The following is an 18,505-nucleotide window of genomic DNA, read 5'->3' as shown; positions in this document are numbered from 1 at the left end:
TGTGAAGGGCTTGGGGAACCAACAGGGGAAGTGTGGAATCTTCTATAATGCCTCTGACATTGGGATAATATTAAGGAGAGGGAGAGGTTTGTTAAATTGCCCAAGGCCCTAAAACCGTGAGCACTTCTCATCTATGCATCTTGAAGGAGGACAGAGCAGGAACCCCCAGCAATGGTCAATGAATGGGTGGGTCGGGTGGGTAGTGGCCGTACCCCTAGGGGGTCCACCAAGGATTACAAAGAAGACCTGTGAGGCCCACCCTGGAAGGGACTTTAAGAACTGAACTTTCACTTTATAAGTGGGGACACGAAGGCCTCTGTGTGAAGAGGGACTTGCCCAAAGTAAAACAATGGAGAGTGGAGGGCAGGGAGAAGCCAGGCCCTAGACCCGGCCTCTGCACACCTCCCACCCACAACACACACTGACACAGAAGCTGGGCCTGACTCGTAATTTAATAGATGTGCAGGTCCGGGTCCCTTATTTCTGCTGCTCACGGGTCCACTGCTCTGGAGTCAGGGTTTTCTGCTCAAAAGCATGGATGTGCAGGAGCTCTTCTGCTAGGCAAGTGTTCACAAGCCTGAGAGAGAGATGGGATTAGAAAACGGCAGGCTGGGGCCTGGGTCGCAGACCCCGAAGCTAGGGTGAGCCGGGAGACTGGAGGTGTCCCCCAGGTTGTAGTCCCTGGAACCTGGCAACAAGAGAGGTAGAGGGCTGAAGTCTCAATATTTGAAGCAGAGGCCATGAAGGCGGGATCGCTGGGGTCGTGGTCTGCGGTGCTGGGCCGCATTGGTGGGGGTGAGTTAGGTTTCGGGGAGCGGCCGGGGATGTGGTCCTGGAGCTGGGGCCGCGCTGAATGAGGTGTTCCTGGGGTCTCACCGGTGTCTCTGAAGCAGCGGCTTCCCCTCGAACTTGGCCGACACCACGAGGACTCGGAAGCTAGATGCGCAACGGTTGGGAGTCGTGTCCTCCACTTCCTATGGGGCAGAATGAGGTGGATGGTGCCAAGCCCGCCCCTCAGGAGCCCTGTTCCCCTCGCTGGGCGAGTGTCCACGCCGCTCAACTCACCACGTGTTCCGCCTCCAGGTCCCGCTGCAGCTTCTCCCGGAGGTACTCGGCGCTGAGTTCCATTGTGGCAGCCCAACAGGGTTGACGGCCCAGCGGGGACAGTACCCCTGCCCGGACCCTGCCACACTGCTTCCGCCCTTACTAGCGCCACTTTCCGTTGAGGTCTCTACTTCCGCCCTTACTAAGGCGTCAGTAAACACAGCACTTCCGCCCTCTTGCAAGCCCAGTTTTCCAACAGTCTCCGGTTTCTGCACCTACCATCAGTCAGCCAATCAGAGTCTGCATAAGGCCCCGGCGGACGCTAATTGGTACCCGCCGCCTGCACAGCAGCCCGGGTTCTGCGCCCCGGTTTGGACACCCTAGCTCCAGCTAGTAGGAGGTGCACGAGCCTGCATTGCTGTGGCCTCTAGGGTACCTCGGGATTGCCCCCAAGCGCTTTTTCCGAGACAAGCATCTTGCGTCCCTGGCAACCCAGCTCTCCCCGGGCTCACAGGCCAGAGCAATCAACCCCCAAGTTCCGATGGGCCCCACAGGGGGCGCGGCGAGGCCCGGGCGCTTCTTCGGCGTCTACCTGCTCTACTGCCTGAACCCTCGGCACAGGGGCCGCGTCTACGTAGGGTTCACGGTCAACCCTGCTCGTCGGGTGCAGCAGCACAACGCGGGCCGCAGAAAAGGCGGGGCCTGGCGGACCAGTGGACGCGGGCCCTGGTAAGAGGCGGTGGGTCACTGTCAGGAGAAGGGCTTCTAGGAGAAGGCCGGAGCCGGCGGAGGGGAGGCCCGCTGAGAGGGGCGCGGCCGGCGTGGGGGCTGAAAAACAGGGCTGCGGGCGGGGTCCTAGTGACGAGGGGGGGACTGTCGCAGGGGAGAAGGGGTAGTGGGGAGGCGGAGCCCTATGAGTCTGGGCCGTGGGTCTCAGAGGAGGGGGTTGGGTGGGAAGGGGATTGATGATCTAGGTTTGGTCCACCGACACGGGGCTTGGTGAACAAGGCTGGGTTGGAATAGAGAAAGCCTGGAAGGGAGAGGAACTGAGGAGGGCTGTTAAATACCGGTGACTGGAGGCGGGGCCTGAGGTTAGCAGGTGCGAGGGGACATACCTCCATGAAGGGGGCAGAGCCTCGTGGGCTAGGCTTGAAGCGGGGTGTGACTCCCTTCTCGGGTAGGACCGGAGGCGCACCATGGCGAGGGGATTCGGTTTGACACGGGGAGGGACGAGGGGCTCACAGGCCGCGCCCCTCATTCTCTTCCCCAGGGAGATGGTGCTCATCGTACACGGCTTCCCCTCCGCAGTGGCCGCCCTTCGGGTAAGAAAAGAGACGGGGGTGCCGGGAGGACGGGGGCTAGGGCTTAGGGCCTTCCCCGGACGGCCCTGAAGCTCAGTACTCCCCGCCTGCAGTTCGAGTGGGCCTGGCAGCATCCGCAGGCCTCGCGCCGCTTGGCGCACGTGGGTCCGCGCCTGCGTGGTGAGGCAACCTTCGCCTTTCACCTGCGCGTGCTGGCGCACATGCTGCGCGCGCCGCCCTGGGCGCGACTCCCACTCACCTTGCGCTGGCTGCGCGCCGACTTCCGCCAGGATCTCTGCCCGCCGCCGCCGCCTCACGTGCCGCTGGCCTTCGGGCCTCCGCCGCCCCGGGCCTTAGCCCCGAGGCGCCGCGCGGCTGACACCGAGTCCGAGCTGGAGCATGACGCCGAGACCCGCTGCACCCTGTGCGCGCGTGTGCTCCAGGTAAGACTCTCCACCTGGTCTCCGGGTCAGGGCGGTCTAGGATTCAGAGGACTCAAGATCAAGCTGTTTCTTGAGGGACTGGGCAGCCCACTGACACCCTTTGGCCAGTCTGCCCCCATCTCGAAAACGGGGATCATAGTGCTTGCGGCCATTCCTCGACGCCAGTATTCTCCTTTCAGGGCCTTTGTCCTTTCCCTTTGACTGAAAGGTTCTTCCCTAGACCTTGCCACTTTTCCTCCGTGAGGTTTTCCTTGGTTTTCCATCTGAAATTGCCACTCTTTCTTGTACACTTCCCTGGCTTCCTTTAACACTTATTATTGTCTGACATACTATATATTTTATTTACCTTGTTATCAGTTTCTGCCCCCCCCCCCCGCCCATTCTAAACTCTGCTGGGGCATTTAGTTCCTTTTCACTACTGTAGAACAGGGTCTAGTGCAGAGCAGATTGCCAATAAATATTTAATAAATTAATTGAGATGATGAGTCTGGCTTCTACTGAGCCCTCAGTAAATGTAAGTTGAGCTCTTGCCATTCAGAGCTTAAGTGACCTGCCTGAGATTGCTCAGCCTTTAAGGAACTCTAGGTCTGGCTGCCCTGCCATGGTGTTATGTAATCGCTGCTAACACTCAGAGAAAACTGGCCAGCTTAGTCCCTGTGGGCCAGTATTTTAACGTCTCCGTGCCTCAGTTTCCTCATCTATAAAATACAAATAATAGTATCAAGAGTGCCTGTCTCATAAGGTGGTTTTATGTAAAGTCTTGGAACAGTGTCTAGTCCATAGAAATTCTTCACCATTGCTAACTACGTCATTACTCCCCATTTTCTCTCTTACCTGCCTGCCACCTCTGACAGGATGAAGAAGACCCCCTGTGTTGCCCCCACCCTGGCTGCTCCCTGAGGGCTCATGTGATCTGCCTGGCACAGGAGTTCTTGCAGGAGGAGCCAGGGCAGCTTCTGCCCCTAGAGGGCCAATGCCCTGGGTGAGTCCAGCACCCCTACTCCAGCCTGGTTTAGCTCTGGGAAGATGGTGCCCAGTTGTCCAAGTCCAGGCCTGGGGTAGTCCTCATCTTAGCACCCAGGTCCTGGCCTGGAGGAGGCTTGTGATCCTGACTCTGTCTCCTACCAACCACACCCCTGGTAGCTGTAAGAACTCACTGCTGTGGGGAGACCTGATCTGGCTGTGCCGGATGAGCACCGAGGAGGAAGAGGAGGACTCGGAATTAGAAGAGGTGAGAGGTGGCTTGGGCCCCAGCCTCACCCCATCTCCTGGGCTGCCTTTCACCAACCCTCTTGTCTCCACAGGAACACTGGACCGACATGCTGGAGATCTGATCCTCAGCGTCTCTAACCTCTGCCCACTCCTTTTCTGTGCCACCCTCTGTGGGTCTGGGCAGTTTTTACTTGAGTACAATAAAAAGTCTGAGTTAAGGTACCTTCTGGTGTTTGCTGGGGGGTGGGAGAGTGGGGTAGGAGGCAGAGGCCCTGCCAGTCACTGGGGCCTGAGGAGGACAGAGTGGGGAACGGCCACTGGCCCCAGCACGGACCAGCCTCTGAAGTCACATGGTCCTTTGAGGGCTTGGGAGACTCACACCCTGCACACAGAGCCCACCCACCTCCGGTGCCCAGCTTGACTCCAGACTTTAATCCAAACAGTAAGGACAAAGGCCGAGGAGGAGAGGGGGGTTGCTGTTGCCCCACGGGGTCCTGTGGCCCTCTAAGCCCCAACTCCTTCTCATCTCTGTCTGCAGAGCCTTGTTCAAACCCACAGAAAAAAAGCACCTTCTGGGGGCTGTTGTGTTACCAACCATGAGTGAGGCTCCGTGCTGTCCCACGGGAGCCGCCTTCCCACGGGAGCCGTGGAGCTGGGGCTCACTCCCAGGGTTATTCGACTTAAGCATTCTGGCTCTTTCCTATCCTTTGCTGCCTCGAAAAGAGCCTGCCCTGCTCGGCTCTGCCGCAAACCCCATGACCCGGCCCATGCACATCCCTCTGGACTGGCCTCGTGGTCAGAGCCAGAAGTTCCTGGAACAATGTTTGGGCTGCTGGGGGCCTCTGAGCTGCCTTCCACCTGAACCCATGGCCTCTTCAAGACTGGCCGGGAACCAGCAGGAGGGTGAGTGTCCCACATTTCCCTTCCACTCCTCTGCCCTTTCTAGACTGGGTCCATTAGGTAAAGCTGTCTTTTGGCCCCCTTTTCAGGGGTGGAGTTCAGAGGGCAGGTCAGGAGCCAGGATTACAGCTCGAAACACCAAAAAACAAAAAAGAAAACCATTGCACCCTTGTGTCTAGTTTCAGTCTTCTATTTTCTACACACTAAACCCACATCTTAGGTTTTCAGGCCGGTCTAAGCTTGATTCCAGCTGGGCACTGAGCAGGGTAGCACAGAGGGGCCCTCCCACCACGAACTTCACCCTTTCCTTCCTGGACAACAGCCAAGTCCCAGTGCTGGCTCCAGATCCCTCCCACTTTGGACCTACAAGACCTTCAGCTCAGAGAGCAGTTCTGCCCTCACCATACCACACCCGTTCTACGTTCTAAGCCGCAGCACGCAGACGTCAGGAGGCCAAGATCCAGAGAAGTCAGGTGAGAGCGAGGTGGTGGGCCGGCTGGGCTGGATCTCCTTCAGCTTGCGCTGCTGGCTCTTATCCTGTCGCTTGAGCTTTCTGGTCCAGCTTCTTACACCCTGCCCTTTCCCCATGGATTGCCCATCTCAATCTACAGCCTGGCCTGAATAATGCCCCTCCTCCTCCTTCCCCTCCCACTTCACTGCTCCCTCCTCTCCCCCTCCTCCAGTGAGTCATGAGTTTTGCCCATTCACATACCAGATTCCGGCTCCCCAGACAGTTGCTCAATTGGCTGTGTTTTTCTCCAAGCTGGGGAGGGTAGCTGGGCAAGCGGGGTCTCAGGCCCAACTGGCCTTTTTGGAGTTTTCCAACATATGTGAGAGGCCAGGAGGGGAGCTGAAGGAGGGGACGTCAGGGAGGAGCCCACCAGGATTAGGCCCGGAGGCAAAGCAGGAAGAGAAAGCAAGCTGGGGGCTGGCAGGAAGTTCAGACAGGCAGGACCTAGAGTGGGTTTTCTCAAGTGCACAATGGAACCCCCTGGAGAGCTTCCAAAAAACTGCTATCTGGGTCCCATCCCCAGAGAGTGTTTTAATTGGTTTGGGATTTTAAAAGCTCTGCAGGCAAATAAAAATGAGCCTGGGTGTGACCCACTGCGTGAGCACTGGATCTGGCTTTGAATCCCAGCCCCACCACTCGCTAGCTCTGTGAGCGTGGGCACGTGGCTCCCTCAGCCTCAGCTTCCTTTACCTTAAAGCAGGAATTCAACAGCTGGCACCACTGTGATATTGTTAAGGGAAGGAAGCTACACTCTGGACCCTGACGTGGCAGCATGGAGCTGGTCCAGGACACCTCCCGCCCGCCACTGGAGTACATGAAGGGGATCCCGCTCATCAAGTACTTTGCAGAGGGACTGGGGCCGCTGCAGAGCTTCCAAGCCTGGCCCAATGACCTGCTCATCAGCACCTACCCCAAATCCGGTAGGTGATGAGGGCACCAATGCCTCTCCTGGGCTACAGTCCCCACCTTGGGCCGGGAGGGGCGTGCTCAGCCCTGCTCATCTCCCATTTCCCTCTCTCTCCAGGCACCACCTGGGTAAGCGAGATCCTGGACCTGATCTACCAGGGTGGCGACCTGGAGAAGTGTCAAAGAGCCCCCATCTTCGTCCGGGTGCCCTTCCTTGAGTTCAGGGTCCCTGGCCTTCCCACAGGTATGTGGCGGGGTGCTGGGAGGTAGGACTCGGGCTCCAGCTCAGCCGGCTTTTCCCTACCTATGGCTTAGGTGCTGAGCTTCTGGAAGATACACCAGCCCCACGGCTGATCAAGACACACTTGCCGCTGGCTCTGCTTCCACCGACCCTGCTGGATCAGAAGGTCAAGGTGAATGGCAGAGGAAGCCAGGGAAGGAGGCTGCTGGGGCCATCCCAGCTTTGGTCCTACCTTCTGGGGAGGTCTCCTCACCTCCTTCAGCCTGGTCTCATCTTAAGGGAGGCGGGGGGCATCTGCCTGATGGCTCTAGTGGGGTCAGATACTCTGGTGAAAAGGAGACTCCTCTGTGCAGAGTCAGGCTCACAAGCCCGTGGAAGAGGGGCTGGTGGGAATCCAGCATGCCTTGTTCCAAATTCAGGCAGAGTGGCATTGAGGGGATTAGATTAGTATAAAATATGGTTTCAGGGAGCAGCCCAGAGTTCGGCATCAGAGCGGGGTTCAAGCCCCAGCTCAGTCTCGCTCACACCATGGGACTGTAAGTGAGTCAGCCTCTAGACCCGTTTCTCCCTCAGCCAAACCGAGGGAACCTCCCTGGCAAGGATGCTGTGAAGGGTGGGACACCTAGTGCCCAGTGTGCTGTGTGGTGATGGTGCTGGGGTGGGGGTGGGGTCATCTGCCCCTCCAGGTGGTCTACGTTGCCCGCAATGCAAAGGATGTGGCCGTCTCCTATTACCACTTCTACCACATGGCCAAGGTGCACCCTGACCCTGGCACCTGGGACAGCTTCCTGGAGAAGTTCATGGCTGGGGAAGGTGGGGCTGACTCTGGAGGAAGGAAAGGGGTGGGGTGGAGCTGAGGGGCACCAGCTACAACTTATGCCAACCTCTGTGTCCATGCCCCCTGCCCTTTTCTCCAGTGTCCTACGGGTCCTGGTACCAGCACGTGCAGGAGTGGTGGGAGCTGAGTCACACCCACCCTGTTCTCTACCTCTTCTACGAGGACATAAAGCAGGTGAGGCCGCCTGCTTCTGCGTCCCTCCATGTCACACGCAGAGAGGCAGGAACCTCACAGTGACCTGCCAAGGCCCTCTCAGCCCCCCTCCCCTATGACAGCCCACAGCCCAGTCCTCCTGGATCCCCTCCGCAGGACTGAGCAGCAGTGCCCCCTTGCAGCAGTGCCCTGTATAGCTCTTATCTCCTAGCACTTGAGTCAGCAACACGTGCACTCATCCATCAGCTAGTTACTGCTGTTGCTTCTCCTGGGGCCACGGTTATGAAAGAGGACTGTCCCTCCTCTCATCCAGCAGGAACCAGACATCTGTAATAAAGGACCACAGGGCAGAAGGCAATCAAACCTGCCCTAGGGAAAGAGGACCAGAGTCAAGGAACAGGGTCTGAGGTCTCTAAGCAGAAGTGGCCAGATCCCCACAGGGTTAGAAAGGGACCTCCCTTCTGTTTGCTCAGCAAGCAATGCAAACCTCCACTGAGGAGCCCCTCTGCTGCTCCAGAACCCCAAAAGGGAGATCCAGAAGATCCTGGAGTTCGTGGGGCGCTCTCTGCCAGAGGAAACCGTGGATCACATCGTCCAGCACACGTCTTTCAAGGAGATGAAGAAGAACCCCATGACCAACTACAGCACCATACCCACCAGAGTCATGGACCACAGCATCTCTGCCTTCATGAGGAAAGGTGAGAGCTGCCCCAGGGAGTGGGCACGGGCATCTGGGGAGAGAGTGGGGGAGCAGCAGCTAGAGCCGCCGTTCAGCCAGTCAGGGCCTCCTCTGCGACGGGGACCTCTCTCCTTTTGTCTCTCCCAGGCATCACTGGGGACTGGAAATCCACCTTCACTGTGGCCCAGAATGAGCGCTTTGAAGCCGACTATGCTGTGAAGATGGCAGGCTGCCACCTCCACTTCTGCTGGGAGCTGAGTGGTGCTCATCAGGGTGAGCGTGAACCAGGCCTCAACAATAAAATCTGATGTGTGTTAAACAGCCTCTGCTGGAAGCAAAGGACGAACCTGAGCCAAAAGGGTACATGCCCACTGGGACCAAGTGAGGCCATCTTCCCTGGTGGCCTCCAGCTCGCCCTAGTTGGGCGGGAAGGAAGGGTCTGGAAAAGTAAAACCCAGGAGACATGGACAAGGGAGGAGGAATATTTATTGATCACAGAATCTTGTGTTGCATCCCCTTCGAGGGTGTCAGGAGATTGCGAGTCCGCTAGGCCGCTTCACTTTTTCTTGGGCTCCTTACAAGCCACCACGTACCGCTGGGCCACGTTGAGGGGAGGGGAGTAACCATCTGCATAGGAGGTGTCTTCAAACAGGACCGAATAGTCATCCTGGGGCTGCAGTAGGGGGCAGACGGGAGTGACTGGTCAGAGACCTCCAGGCGAGGCCCCCCCAAACCTAGATAGACAGGAACCTCTGGCTCGTGGGCCCCCAGCCTCTCCTGTCCTCGTAGTCACTCACGAAGTCTAGATGTTTGAACCTAGTCCCTGTTACTACAGAGCTCTTTCCTCAACAACAAAGGGCCAAGGGTAAGGGATGAAGAGCAGGGAGAAGGGAGACTTGCCACCTACGTGGATGGGCCATAACTGGAGGGTCTGGTACCAGGGAGCCCGTGTTAAAGGGATCAAGGACAGCCTAGAGGGGGACTTCCCTGGTGGCAGAGCGATTAGGAATCCGCCTGCCGGTGCAGGGGACACGGGTTCGATCCCTGGTTCCGGAAGATCCCACATGCCTCGGAGCAAGCAAGCCCGTGCGCCACAACTACTGAAGCCCGTGTGCCTAGAGCCCGTGCTCTGCAACAAGAGAAGCCACCGCAATGAGAAGCCCACGCACTGCAACGAAGAGTTGCCCCCGCTCGCTGCAACTAGAGAAAGCCTGCACGCAGCAATGAAGACTCAACGCAGCAAAAAAAAAAGAAAAAAAAAAAAAGCCTAGAGGGCAGCAGGCAGGTATCCTGGAGGAAGAGGGGAGAACAGCCTTTAAACTCCCATCAGGTGATGGGTGACCAGGGTGTCAGCAATGTCAGGAGCTCGAGAGAAAGCAGCTCAGCCAAGGAAAGGGCAGTGGTGCAGGAGTCAAGGGTCCAAAACAGGCCCTGGGCATCGAACTTCCCATCTCAGTGCAAAAGCGAGGTTAGACTAGAGTATGCTTCGGGTCCATTCCGCTCAGGGCTTGCTAAGGCTCTGAAGCTTGGAGAGAGGAGGGCTGGCTGGTGCTGACCTAGAGGGCAGGGCTGTAGGGCAGACTAAGCAGAAGACAAAGGCCAACTTGCAGGACCCTCCTAGCTCAGAGAGGCTGTAAGATAAGGAAAAGGGGACGGAAAGTGGGAAGATGTTCCATGACCCAGCTGGTCCTTGTAGCGGGGCCAGTGTCTCTCCCGTGAAGGCTGGCTTACCCGTTGCGGGGGCGTGTGGATCAGGGCACGGTAGAAGCAGGTGGTCTGGGGATACAGGGCCAGCACGAGCTGCTCCTTCTGGAATAAGGCTTCGGGGTCTGTCTCCGGGTTGGCCTTCCACTGCGGCAGTGGGATGATCCGCCGGCGGCTCAGGGTGTGTCTCCTGGTGGGGGCGAGGGGGAGCTAAGGTCAACTCATGGCCAGGTGGGGGCCCCATCCCAGCAGCTCAGCTGCCCCCAGGCTTCCACAGCACCCCCACGAGCTCACTCACTCTTTGCCTTCTTCGTCAATGTCATCTACCTCATACCTGTGGGTAAACAAAAGGAAAGCGGTGGATGCAGGGAGGTGCATAGTCCAAGTCAGGGAGCCCCGAGGAAGCGGGGGAGGAGGGCAGGGAAGGGAAGTAGCCCAGGAGCCCACTTCACACACCATCCCCACCGGCACCCAGGGGAAGCTGCTTTTCTCCCATCTTGCAGACGGGTGAGAGTCGCAGCCCACGTGGGTGTGGTGACGGGAGAAGAGCCCACAGGGCTGGGCGTCCACTCACTTGTTGGTGGCATGGCTGTAACTGACCACCTCGGCCAGGATCCACTGCTCATCCCCATCCACAGCCTTCACCCGGGCAGCCACCTTGTCTCCAGGTTTGGCCACGTAGTCCCCAGAAGCTGGAATGGCCCCACAGAGGGGCGGGGGCCTGAGGGAGGAATAAAGTGTCACTTCCAGTCCCTTCCTTGCCAGCGCCCCCAGCCCTGGGCCCGCCCTCACTTGTCACCAGGCTTCCCGATCCACAGGGGCAGCGTCATGGCCGACTGCTGCAGCAGGGTCATCAGCACCCCCCTGCGCATGGTCTTCCGAGGGGGCTCCGAGTCATTGTACAGGCCCGCGATCTTGGCCGCTGTGGGAAAGAAGCGAGCCTTTGAGACACCAGGGACAGGGTTCCCGCCCCCAGGCCCACCCTAGCCTGCCTGCATCGGGCTGTCAGAGCTCAGCCTGCAGCCCCACCGCCCAAGTTAGCACCAGGGGCCCAGGTGCCATCCTGCCCCTTCCACCAGATGCCCACAGTCAGACCGCCCAGATGGTGAGGCACCAGGAGGGTGGGTGCCCTAGGGAGAGGGAACTAGAAAGGGCAAAAGCTGGGATTCTGGGGTGCTGGTCACATCCGTTATGTTCAGTTAGTGAAAGTTTCGGTGAGCTGTATGTCCACTTACGTGTACTTTTCTATGAATCTATGTTGTAATTCAACAAAAAGTTTAAAAAACAAACCCTCAAATGTGGACAGACCCCTGACCTCCTCAGGCATGGTTCAACACACCCAGCCACTTCATACAAACCCAGCTGGCAGTGTGACAGCATTGTTGATGGGTGAGGAGTTGCACATGGGGGGTTCACTGGGGCAAGAGAGGTGGGAAAGCCACAGCAGCCTGAGGGCTCTGGAAGCCAGTGCCTCGTGTAGGTGAACTCCATGTGGAAGGCTGGCTTCAAGACACCCAGGGTGCAGCTCTGGTTCTCCCCACAGCAAGAAATGGGAGTGGGTGGCAGTAGGAAGGAGGGAGGTGACTGACCCCGGCAGTAGAGGGAGCAGGGGAATCAGCGTGGTCTGCAGGGGGCTCTGGGGATGATCCCCTTTCCCTTCCCCACCCAGGCTGCCCAGGCGCTTCTCTGTCAGAAGCCCCCGGAACAATCCCACCAGACTGAGGTCACAGGCTCCCCTACAGGGAGACCTGACTGCTGCTCTCAGGAGCCCTCACTCCGCCTGGTCCAGGAATGCCGGCCTGGTCGTCTCTAACTCACCAATCCGCCTCTCTTCCAACAGAGACTTGATTTCCGCAATCTTATCTAGGGCTTTCCGGAGGATGCTGAGGGCAGGGAGAAGGGAAAGAAGAGGTCTGGATGAAGCATAAAGCGCAGACTTCCTTTTCTCGTTACGGCAGGCTGGCTAGCTCAGACCAACCCTGATGCTGGAAACTATAAACCCTAAGCACGTGTTTTTTAATCTTAAAAGCATAAAAGGCAAGAGGAAGTGGCAGGCCAAAAAACCTAAGAGGGTCCTGGAGCGGTAAGCAAAGCAGAGAGCTGCCTTGGCCGCAGTGCATCCGACAAATCCTGAAGAAGTGTTGCTGGGTGCCAGCGGACTCTAACAACCTCTCGCGATTCGGAGGACAGAAGTTAAAACTTGGGGTCTGCCCTAGTGGCACCTGTAAAAGAGACACTCCAGAGGACTGTGGGGAGTTGTCTCAGCTCAGAGCAGGGCTGGGGGTGGAGGGAACTCATCCCTGAAAGACTGCAGCCCCAGGAAACCTCTGGAGTTCGATTACGGGGGTTCCAGGGTGGCTGGGACCCAAGCAACCTGGCAGAAGTGCACACAGATCCTTGCGGGAAGAAGGCTTCTTTATCCTAGACCTTTGGGAACCTCCCCCAAAGAATATCTCAACAGCAGTAAGCAGCAGAGAAGCCAGTTCAGGTCATTTATTCTCCAGCACATTCCTCTCTTAAACCTTTAGTAAATGCCCACGTGTTTCTGAAGGCCTTGGTTCAGACCCGTGAGAACACAGCACAACAGTGTCACAGGAGGTGTCCCAGAGGGTGTGACTCTTGCGGACTCATCAGGCAAAGAAAGGCCAGAAGATCGGGCAAGGGGCAGCCTTGGCAGAGGGAACTGCGCAAACCGAAGCAGGGAGGGATGAACACCACGCTGACAGGCTTGGAGCACTGAAGCTCAGCGTGGCTGGTGTCGGACGCCAGGATGACTCAGCCAGAGCCACCTCGGGCTTGTGCGTGAGCACTGGTACACGGGGCAAAGCAGAGGAGGAGGTAAAAGCCAGCAGGCCAAAGGGAACTTGCAAAGTCTGATCATTGCTGCTGGGCCTGTTTGGAGGACATCCTTTTACGTAGTATGTCCTAAGCTGTATTCTGTGAGATATTAATGGAGTGGTTCTCAACCCTAGCTGGACATCAGAACGCCCTGGGGAGCTTTTTAAAAAGAATCCCAATTGCTTTAAGTAAGAATCATCAACAGATGCCGAAACTAGTGGGTCTGATGTGAAACGGGATATGTACAGTCTCCAAGTATCTCTCATACTTATTAACCACACAACGGACAACAGCGATAACTTGACACAGGAGAAACCTGGAAGAGCCCACCTTAACCAGTGGGAGTCTTTTGGCCTTGTAATATGATGACGGAGGACGACATCACTTCCATGCTATTACTTCCAAAAGCGTAAAACCTGAATCTAATCGTGAGGAAACATCAGACAAACCCAACTGAGGGCCATTCTACACTGGCCTGTAATCTTCAAAATGTCAAGGTCAGGAAAAGCAAGGACAGCCTGGGAACTGTTCCAGATTGGAAGAGACCAGAGAGACATGAAAACTAAACGCAGTGCTGACCTGCACTATAAAAATGTTCTGTTCTTTTGCTGTAAAGGTCATCAGTGGACAGTGCTGAGACCTGAATAAGATGTGTAGATCAGTTAATAGTTTTATATCTGTAATTTCCTGATTTTGAGAAATGTACCGTGGTTGTTTAAGAATGTCCTGGTTTTTAGGAAATGCCGACTGATGTCTTTAGAGGTCAAGAGGCATCATGCATCATGTCTGCAACATAAATGATTCAGGAAAAAAAAGATTGTAAATACATATATCTTTAGAGTGATAAAGCAACTGTGGTAAAAATACATTTCTGTGAGTCTGAAATTATGTAGAAAGTTAACATCAATGCATGAACTCCACCTCAGTAAAAGCAGAACCTCTGGGCGCAGCCAGACTTGAGAACCAGTGTATAAATGTATTCCACTGTCAAGTAAGTTTGTGAAATACTGAGTTAAAGAAATTGCTGTTGCAGAACTTGGCAGAGCCTTCAATACTTTAATACTTCAGTACTTCAATACTTCAGTGCTTTAATTTGCATTGTGAATCTCTAAGGAGAGGAATGTAATATTCCGTTTCCTAAAGTTACTGAAGTGCCACTGCAGAGATCTGAGGAAACAATGTTTTAAGATCATTTCCTATTTAAAGAGCAGTTTTCTGGAGCTGAAACTTCTCCATCTCGGAACCATACAGGCTTCAGGTCAACCAGGATGACCACCCAGCGAAGCGTGGGTCCCTACCTTCTGGGAGGCAGCCTGCCAGCCCGTCAGCAACCCTCAGGGATGGTGCCATCCCAAGAGCCCCACTTCACCTGGGACAGCAGAGGAAACGCCTCTTGCTGGCTGGCCTTCCTTTGAAGCGTCCTCAGCCAAGAACCCTGAGCCTTAACCTCCCGCCCCGCCCAAAACCCGGCCCCCCTCCCCAACCATTCGTAAGGGGCTAAATGGTGTGGGCTCTTTAAAGTAATCCAATACTGCTGCATACCAATACACAGTAATTATTTGATTGGGGTGAAAAATAATTCCTTGTGGGCCTTCTCTCCTGCGCCCTCACAGAGCCGCACCTGGAGAAGTGCCTTCTGAACCAATGTTAGAAAATATCTTGTTCCCACCCAGAATGGCTGCCCGTCTCCACTGGAACACAGAAAGTGACATCTTTGATCTGTTTCCCTTTGACTCCTGCTGCTAAAAGAGATGACTGTTAAATGAAGACACAAGGGTTCCTTTCTGTTTTCTGCAAAAGCAGGAGGAGGAAAAGCAGCCAGGACTGGACAGAAGGAACAGCAAAGCGTCACAGGCTTGGGCTAGCTCATGAAGCAGGCTCTTGGCCCCTCTTCATTTTCCCAAGAGGTTTAATGCAAATATTTAGAAGATGAGCTGATAGGTGCTGCAGCACCTGGGTCAGTGCCACAGGCACACACAGTACCATGTTCTCCCCAGCCAGACGCGGAGCTCCCTGTGGGTAGGGGTGGCATCTTATCTGTCTCACCCACTCTCCTGTTCCCAGCATGGTATCTGGAGGTGAGGACACCTTATTCATTGTTTAGTGAATGAACGTACGAAGGTCTGAGAGTCTGAAAAAGTGAAATGACAGCAGAACTGCAAGGGACCTGCACTTATGAAACAAGCTTTAAGTGTTAAACTCTAGTTAAGTCAATGCCAGAGAAGAGCTCGCACCAGCTGGTTGCAGAAACAGCTGTCTCACTCTGCCGGCAGTTAAGCTGGGAAGGGAAAGTCTGCCTTTTACTTTCAAATGAGCGTCGAGTCAGTCTGACTTATACAAGCCAAACTCCAGGCCCACTAATGGGAAAGGGCCCAACTATGGCTACCCGATGAATCTGCAAATCAGGGAGAAGATGGGGGTGGGGAAGGCTTGGCTGGAAAGCCAAGCAAGCAACATCTCCAACCAGAACTCGCCGTGTCCCCTCCCCGCCAGTCGGCCCCACCCTGGCAAAGGGAGCCCCATCAGACCCCTTTGTTCAAGCTAAAAACCTTGGAAATCTTCTCTCCCAACTCGTCCTCCAGTTTGATCTCAGAATCCACCCTTGTTTCTCTATCCCCACTGCCATTGTCTCAGCTAAACTCCGTCACTTATCTTTTGCCTGGTCTCCAAACTAGCCTTGAATCTCACCCAGTCTGCTCTCCGTACGGCAGCCAGGGGTTTCTCTCCTGCTCTTACATCGCCTTTGGCTCGCTATGGCCTCCAAGATAACGTCCAGGTATTGGAGGTCTTCCACATCCTGCCCTCCCCTCCCCCAGCCAGGCAAGGACTAGTTCTCATTCCCCAAATGCGCTCCTCCATAGCCCTGGCACACTCTGTCCTCCGCTTGGGCGCTCTGACTTGTCTGCCTACCCATCCCCAGCTCAAGTTTCTCCTCCTCCCTGAGAGGGTCTCAGATCCCCAGGCACGGTGAACACCATCTCGGCTGGGCCACCAACTACACTGTCCTGTAACGTTTTTAGGGTGTCTCTCCTTTCTGGACTGCTTGCCCTTGAAGGCAGGATCTCACTATCCTTGTCTCTCTCTATGGAGACTGCCCAACACCAGGCATAAACATGGGTCATGGTCAAAAGAGTTTGAAAAATACTGGTATTAGGCACTTTATGTGCATTATCGCATTTTACGCTGACAATTCTACAGGTAGGTATTATCTCTATTTTAATGACGGAGCAACTGAGTCTCAGCTGAAATGACTGCCCAAGGTCAAGTGACTAGAAAAAGGCATCCCTGGGATTTGATCCACACCTCTCTGCCATCTATAAAACAGCAGGGCCAGGGAAGAGAGGCCAGAGTGGGCTCTAGGGAAAGTGGGCCCTAAAGGAGAAGCTGGGGAGTCAGAATCTGCTTATCCGTGGGAGGAGAGGCAGGCTGGGGCTATGGTCCACAGGCTCCTACAGCCCAGCACCTGGATGTGGAGGGGAGGCGATGGCAGGGCAGTGGGACGGTACTCACTTGCACTCAGCCTCTGCATCGGCCTTGGCGGTTGTATAGAGGCCACGCAGCTTTGTCCGGTAATAGGGAGAGACTGCAGAATAAACAAAGGGAGAAAGATGCACGGGTGAGGGGCAGCTGGCAGCAATGTGGCACTGCTTCCAGTCCGCCGGAATCAGACTCTGGGAGGCACCGAGGGGCCATGGGCTGAGGTATGATGAGCTTTACTGGCTCAGAAGTGCCCCACGAGGCCGATACCTCCATGTTCACATTTTCATATGGTACAGATGCCATCACAACACCTAGGAGAGGACTCTCTAACCTCTGCCAGAGTGTGACCCACGCAAACAGAAAACAATTCTCCAAGCTCCTCAGAGTTGGAAAGCACCAGCCCGGGAGCCTGACCTCAGGGCATGTGCAGGGCACATGAGTAGGGAAGCTCTAGAAAATGCCGGCTAACTGGGGGGTCCTGTGCGCTGTAAGGGGGTTCCCGGGACGCAGCGTCATTTCCTGACTTCCCAGTCCTCAGAGTTGGGGGATTTTAAAGTTCCTTAGTGGCTAGACAGTCTGTCATCTGTCTCCTGGGTCATCTTAGGTCACCCAGCCTCAGGGAAAACGGTCCCTCAGGGCTAGGGAGCAAGCAGTTCATTTTGGGTTAGGCAGATACATGCAAAAGTCCCTTTCGAAAATGATGACCGCCACGTTCCCAGTCTTGGCCCACTCCTTTCTCTCCCGAGCCCAGCTACTCACTCTTGTTCTCTGTCTGCATCCGCTCGTGGGTCTTTTGGATGTTCACTAAGTTGTGTTCGCTCCTCGAACGCTCTTCCTGCAAGGACGAGGTCAACAGGACATGAGGGGAGGCCCTTTACCCTGCTGTGGCAATGACCCTGCAGCCCAGGCCAGAGGCCCCATAAATATGACCCTCATTTTGTAAATCCAACTTCCAAATCCGTAAGTTTAAAAGCATTTTCCCCCCTGACTAATGCAAAAGCAATACAAAAGGCATTAAAGTTAACTTACAAGTTATACATTTAATGACTCTCCTTTATCAAAAACCCACAGATTCAATGCAATCCCCATCAAAATTCCAGCTGACTTCCCTGCAGAAATTGACAAGCTGATCCTCAAGTTTATATGGAAATTCAAGTGACCCAGAATAGTCAAAACAATCTTAAACAAACAACAACAAAAAAACATCGGAGGAGTCACGTTTCCCAATTTCAAAATTTCCTACAAAGCTGCAGTAGTCAAATGGTGTGATGCTGCCATATAGGTCAATGGAACAGAGCCGAGAGTCTAGAAACTAACACGTATATCTATGATCAATTCATCTGGGGAAGCGGGGCAGGTAAGGACGCTGATACAATCCTTCCCCACATCAGTGGTCCAGGGACCAGGGCTGCAAATGAAGATGCCGGAAGCAGGGATGATTCCTAAGGAAGAAGCTGTAACTATACCTTTTAACCTTTATGTCAGAATTTCTAAGTGCCTGAGTGGGTAGGTACTTTCACCCCATCTGGCAAAATGGAGTTAACAGTGAACGCAGCTATAATGCCTAGTGGTGAAAACAGCCCACTAGTTCCGTACCTAAGTAACCCTACCTTACATGAATGGGAATGGACGGGGGCCGGGGTGGGGATAGGGGGAGAGTCGGAGGAAGGTGAGGCACTTGCTAGACTAGTGTGTTGTTGCTGGCAATCAGGACCAGCACGGTGGCCGAGCCTAACGTCCTTCAGAGTAGAAAAATCTGGGTAAAAATCAATGACAAATGCAGAGAAGGAGAAAGAGTAGCTGAGGGTAAAAGAATGAATAAATGGGTTATGCAATGATGGAAATTCAGTATTACATTAATACCTGAGAGAGGCTCAGAGCAAGAGAATAACATTGACTCTTAACTCAGTCATACCAGATGCCCTGAAGGTGACGCCGTGTGTCTGCCAAGACCACCTCTACTTTTAGACCCCAACAAAGTCAAATGGAAGCCTGAAAACCCTCTGAGAGACATTTTGGTTATATAATATGATGATAAACTAGACAAACTGTTGATGACTGACTGGAGTTCTAGTAATGTGCCAGTATCTTTTTTTCTTTATCTTCAAAATTTTATTAATAAACTATTTTTAGAGCAGTTTTAGGTTTACAGAAAAATCACGCAGGTAGAAGACAGAGTTCCCGTACACCTCCTTTCCCCTGCACAGCTTCACCTATTATTAACATCTTGCATTAGTGTGGAACATTTGTTACAA

General features: G+C 54.8%; 4 protein-coding genes across 4 annotated transcripts in view; 2 read left to right on the top strand and 2 right to left on the bottom strand.

The window, feature by feature from the left end:
* Window positions 1–433: 433 nt before the first annotated feature.
* BOLA2B (bolA family member 2B) lies at window positions 434–5,514 on the bottom strand. Its single transcript, XM_032604799.1, has 5 exons — window positions 2,605–5,514; window positions 2,160–2,360; window positions 1,066–1,319; window positions 877–974; window positions 434–577 (listed from the first exon to the last, which is right to left on the bottom strand). Exons 3-5 carry the CDS (start codon window positions 1,126–1,128, stop codon window positions 478–480), a joined length of 261 nt encoding a protein of 86 aa, XP_032460690.1. The 5' UTR covers window positions 1,129–1,319; window positions 2,160–2,360; window positions 2,605–5,514; the 3' UTR covers window positions 434–477.
* Window positions 1,272–13,634, top strand: SLX1A (SLX1 homolog A, structure-specific endonuclease subunit). Its single transcript, XM_032604798.1, has 13 exons — window positions 1,272–1,773; window positions 2,315–2,366; window positions 2,459–2,788; window positions 3,643–3,770; window positions 3,932–4,019; window positions 4,093–4,903; window positions 5,223–5,373; window positions 6,109–6,331; window positions 6,436–6,730; window positions 7,476–7,570; window positions 8,067–8,247; window positions 8,376–8,501; window positions 11,773–13,634. Exons 1-6 carry the CDS (start codon window positions 1,586–1,588, stop codon window positions 4,120–4,122), a joined length of 816 nt encoding a protein of 271 aa, XP_032460689.1. The 5' UTR covers window positions 1,272–1,585; the 3' UTR covers window positions 4,123–4,903; window positions 5,223–5,373; window positions 6,109–6,331; window positions 6,436–6,730; window positions 7,476–7,570; window positions 8,067–8,247; window positions 8,376–8,501; window positions 11,773–13,634.
* LOC116739907 (sulfotransferase 1A1) lies at window positions 6,150–13,636 on the top strand. Its single transcript, XM_032604796.1, has 8 exons — window positions 6,150–6,331; window positions 6,436–6,561; window positions 6,633–6,730; window positions 7,245–7,371; window positions 7,476–7,570; window positions 8,067–8,247; window positions 8,376–8,501; window positions 11,888–13,636. Exons 1-8 carry the CDS (start codon window positions 6,184–6,186, stop codon window positions 11,935–11,937), a joined length of 951 nt encoding a protein of 316 aa, XP_032460687.1. The 5' UTR covers window positions 6,150–6,183; the 3' UTR covers window positions 11,938–13,636.
* The window catches only part of SGF29 (SAGA complex associated factor 29), a 27,304-nt gene continuing 17,337 nt past the window's right edge, over window positions 8,539–18,505 (bottom strand). Inside the window, exons 3-10 of the mRNA XM_032604797.1 lie at window positions 17,010–17,085; window positions 16,281–16,353; window positions 11,751–11,815; window positions 10,725–10,854; window positions 10,507–10,653; window positions 10,231–10,266; window positions 9,960–10,122; window positions 8,539–8,901 (exon numbers count right to left, since the gene is read on the bottom strand). Of these exons, the coding sequence (XP_032460688.1) occupies window positions 8,785–8,901; window positions 9,960–10,122; window positions 10,231–10,266; window positions 10,507–10,653; window positions 10,725–10,854; window positions 11,751–11,815; window positions 16,281–16,353; window positions 17,010–17,085 (807 nt within the window). The 3' untranslated portion in view covers window positions 8,539–8,784. The remainder of the gene's footprint in view (window positions 8,902–9,959; window positions 10,123–10,230; window positions 10,267–10,506; window positions 10,654–10,724; window positions 10,855–11,750; window positions 11,816–16,280; window positions 16,354–17,009; window positions 17,086–18,505) is intronic.

This window comes from Phocoena sinus, chromosome 15, assembly GCF_008692025.1.
Source record: "Phocoena sinus isolate mPhoSin1 chromosome 15, mPhoSin1.pri, whole genome shotgun sequence".
In the NCBI taxonomy this organism is placed as follows: domain Eukaryota; kingdom Metazoa; phylum Chordata; class Mammalia; order Artiodactyla; family Phocoenidae; genus Phocoena; species Phocoena sinus.
Note: the sequence above shows the minus strand (reverse complement) of the source record. Positions and strands in the feature narration are given on the sequence as shown.

Excerpts from the sequence above, each read along its gene's own strand:
- SLX1A (XM_032604798.1), top strand. The coding sequence starts at position 1,586 with ATGGGCCCCACAGGGGGCGCGGCGAGGCCCGGGCGCTTCTTCGGCGTC. Across the intron at positions 1,774-2,314 it reads ACCAGTGGACGCGGGCCCTG|GGAGATGGTGCTCATCGTAC; the intron begins GTAAGAGGCGGT and ends TCTCTTCCCCAG. Across the intron at positions 3,771-3,931 it reads CTAGAGGGCCAATGCCCTGG|CTGTAAGAACTCACTGCTGT; the intron begins GTGAGTCCAGCA and ends CACCCCTGGTAG.
- LOC116739907 (XM_032604796.1), top strand. The coding sequence starts at position 6,184 with ATGGAGCTGGTCCAGGACACCTCCCGCCCGCCACTGGAGTACATGAAG. Across the intron at positions 7,372-7,475 it reads GAAGTTCATGGCTGGGGAAG|TGTCCTACGGGTCCTGGTAC; the intron begins GTGGGGCTGACT and ends CCTTTTCTCCAG. Across the intron at positions 7,571-8,066 it reads TCTACGAGGACATAAAGCAG|AACCCCAAAAGGGAGATCCA; the intron begins GTGAGGCCGCCT and ends CTGCTGCTCCAG.
- BOLA2B (XM_032604799.1), bottom strand. The coding sequence starts at position 1,128 with ATGGAACTCAGCGCCGAGTACCTCCGGGAGAAGCTGCAGCGGGACCTG. Across the intron at positions 975-1,065 it reads ACCTGGAGGCGGAACACGTG|GAAGTGGAGGACACGACTCC; the intron begins GTGAGTTGAGCG and ends TCTGCCCCATAG. Across the intron at positions 578-876 it reads CCGCTGCTTCAGAGACACCG|GCTTGTGAACACTTGCCTAG; the intron begins GTGAGACCCCAG and ends TCTCTCTCTCAG.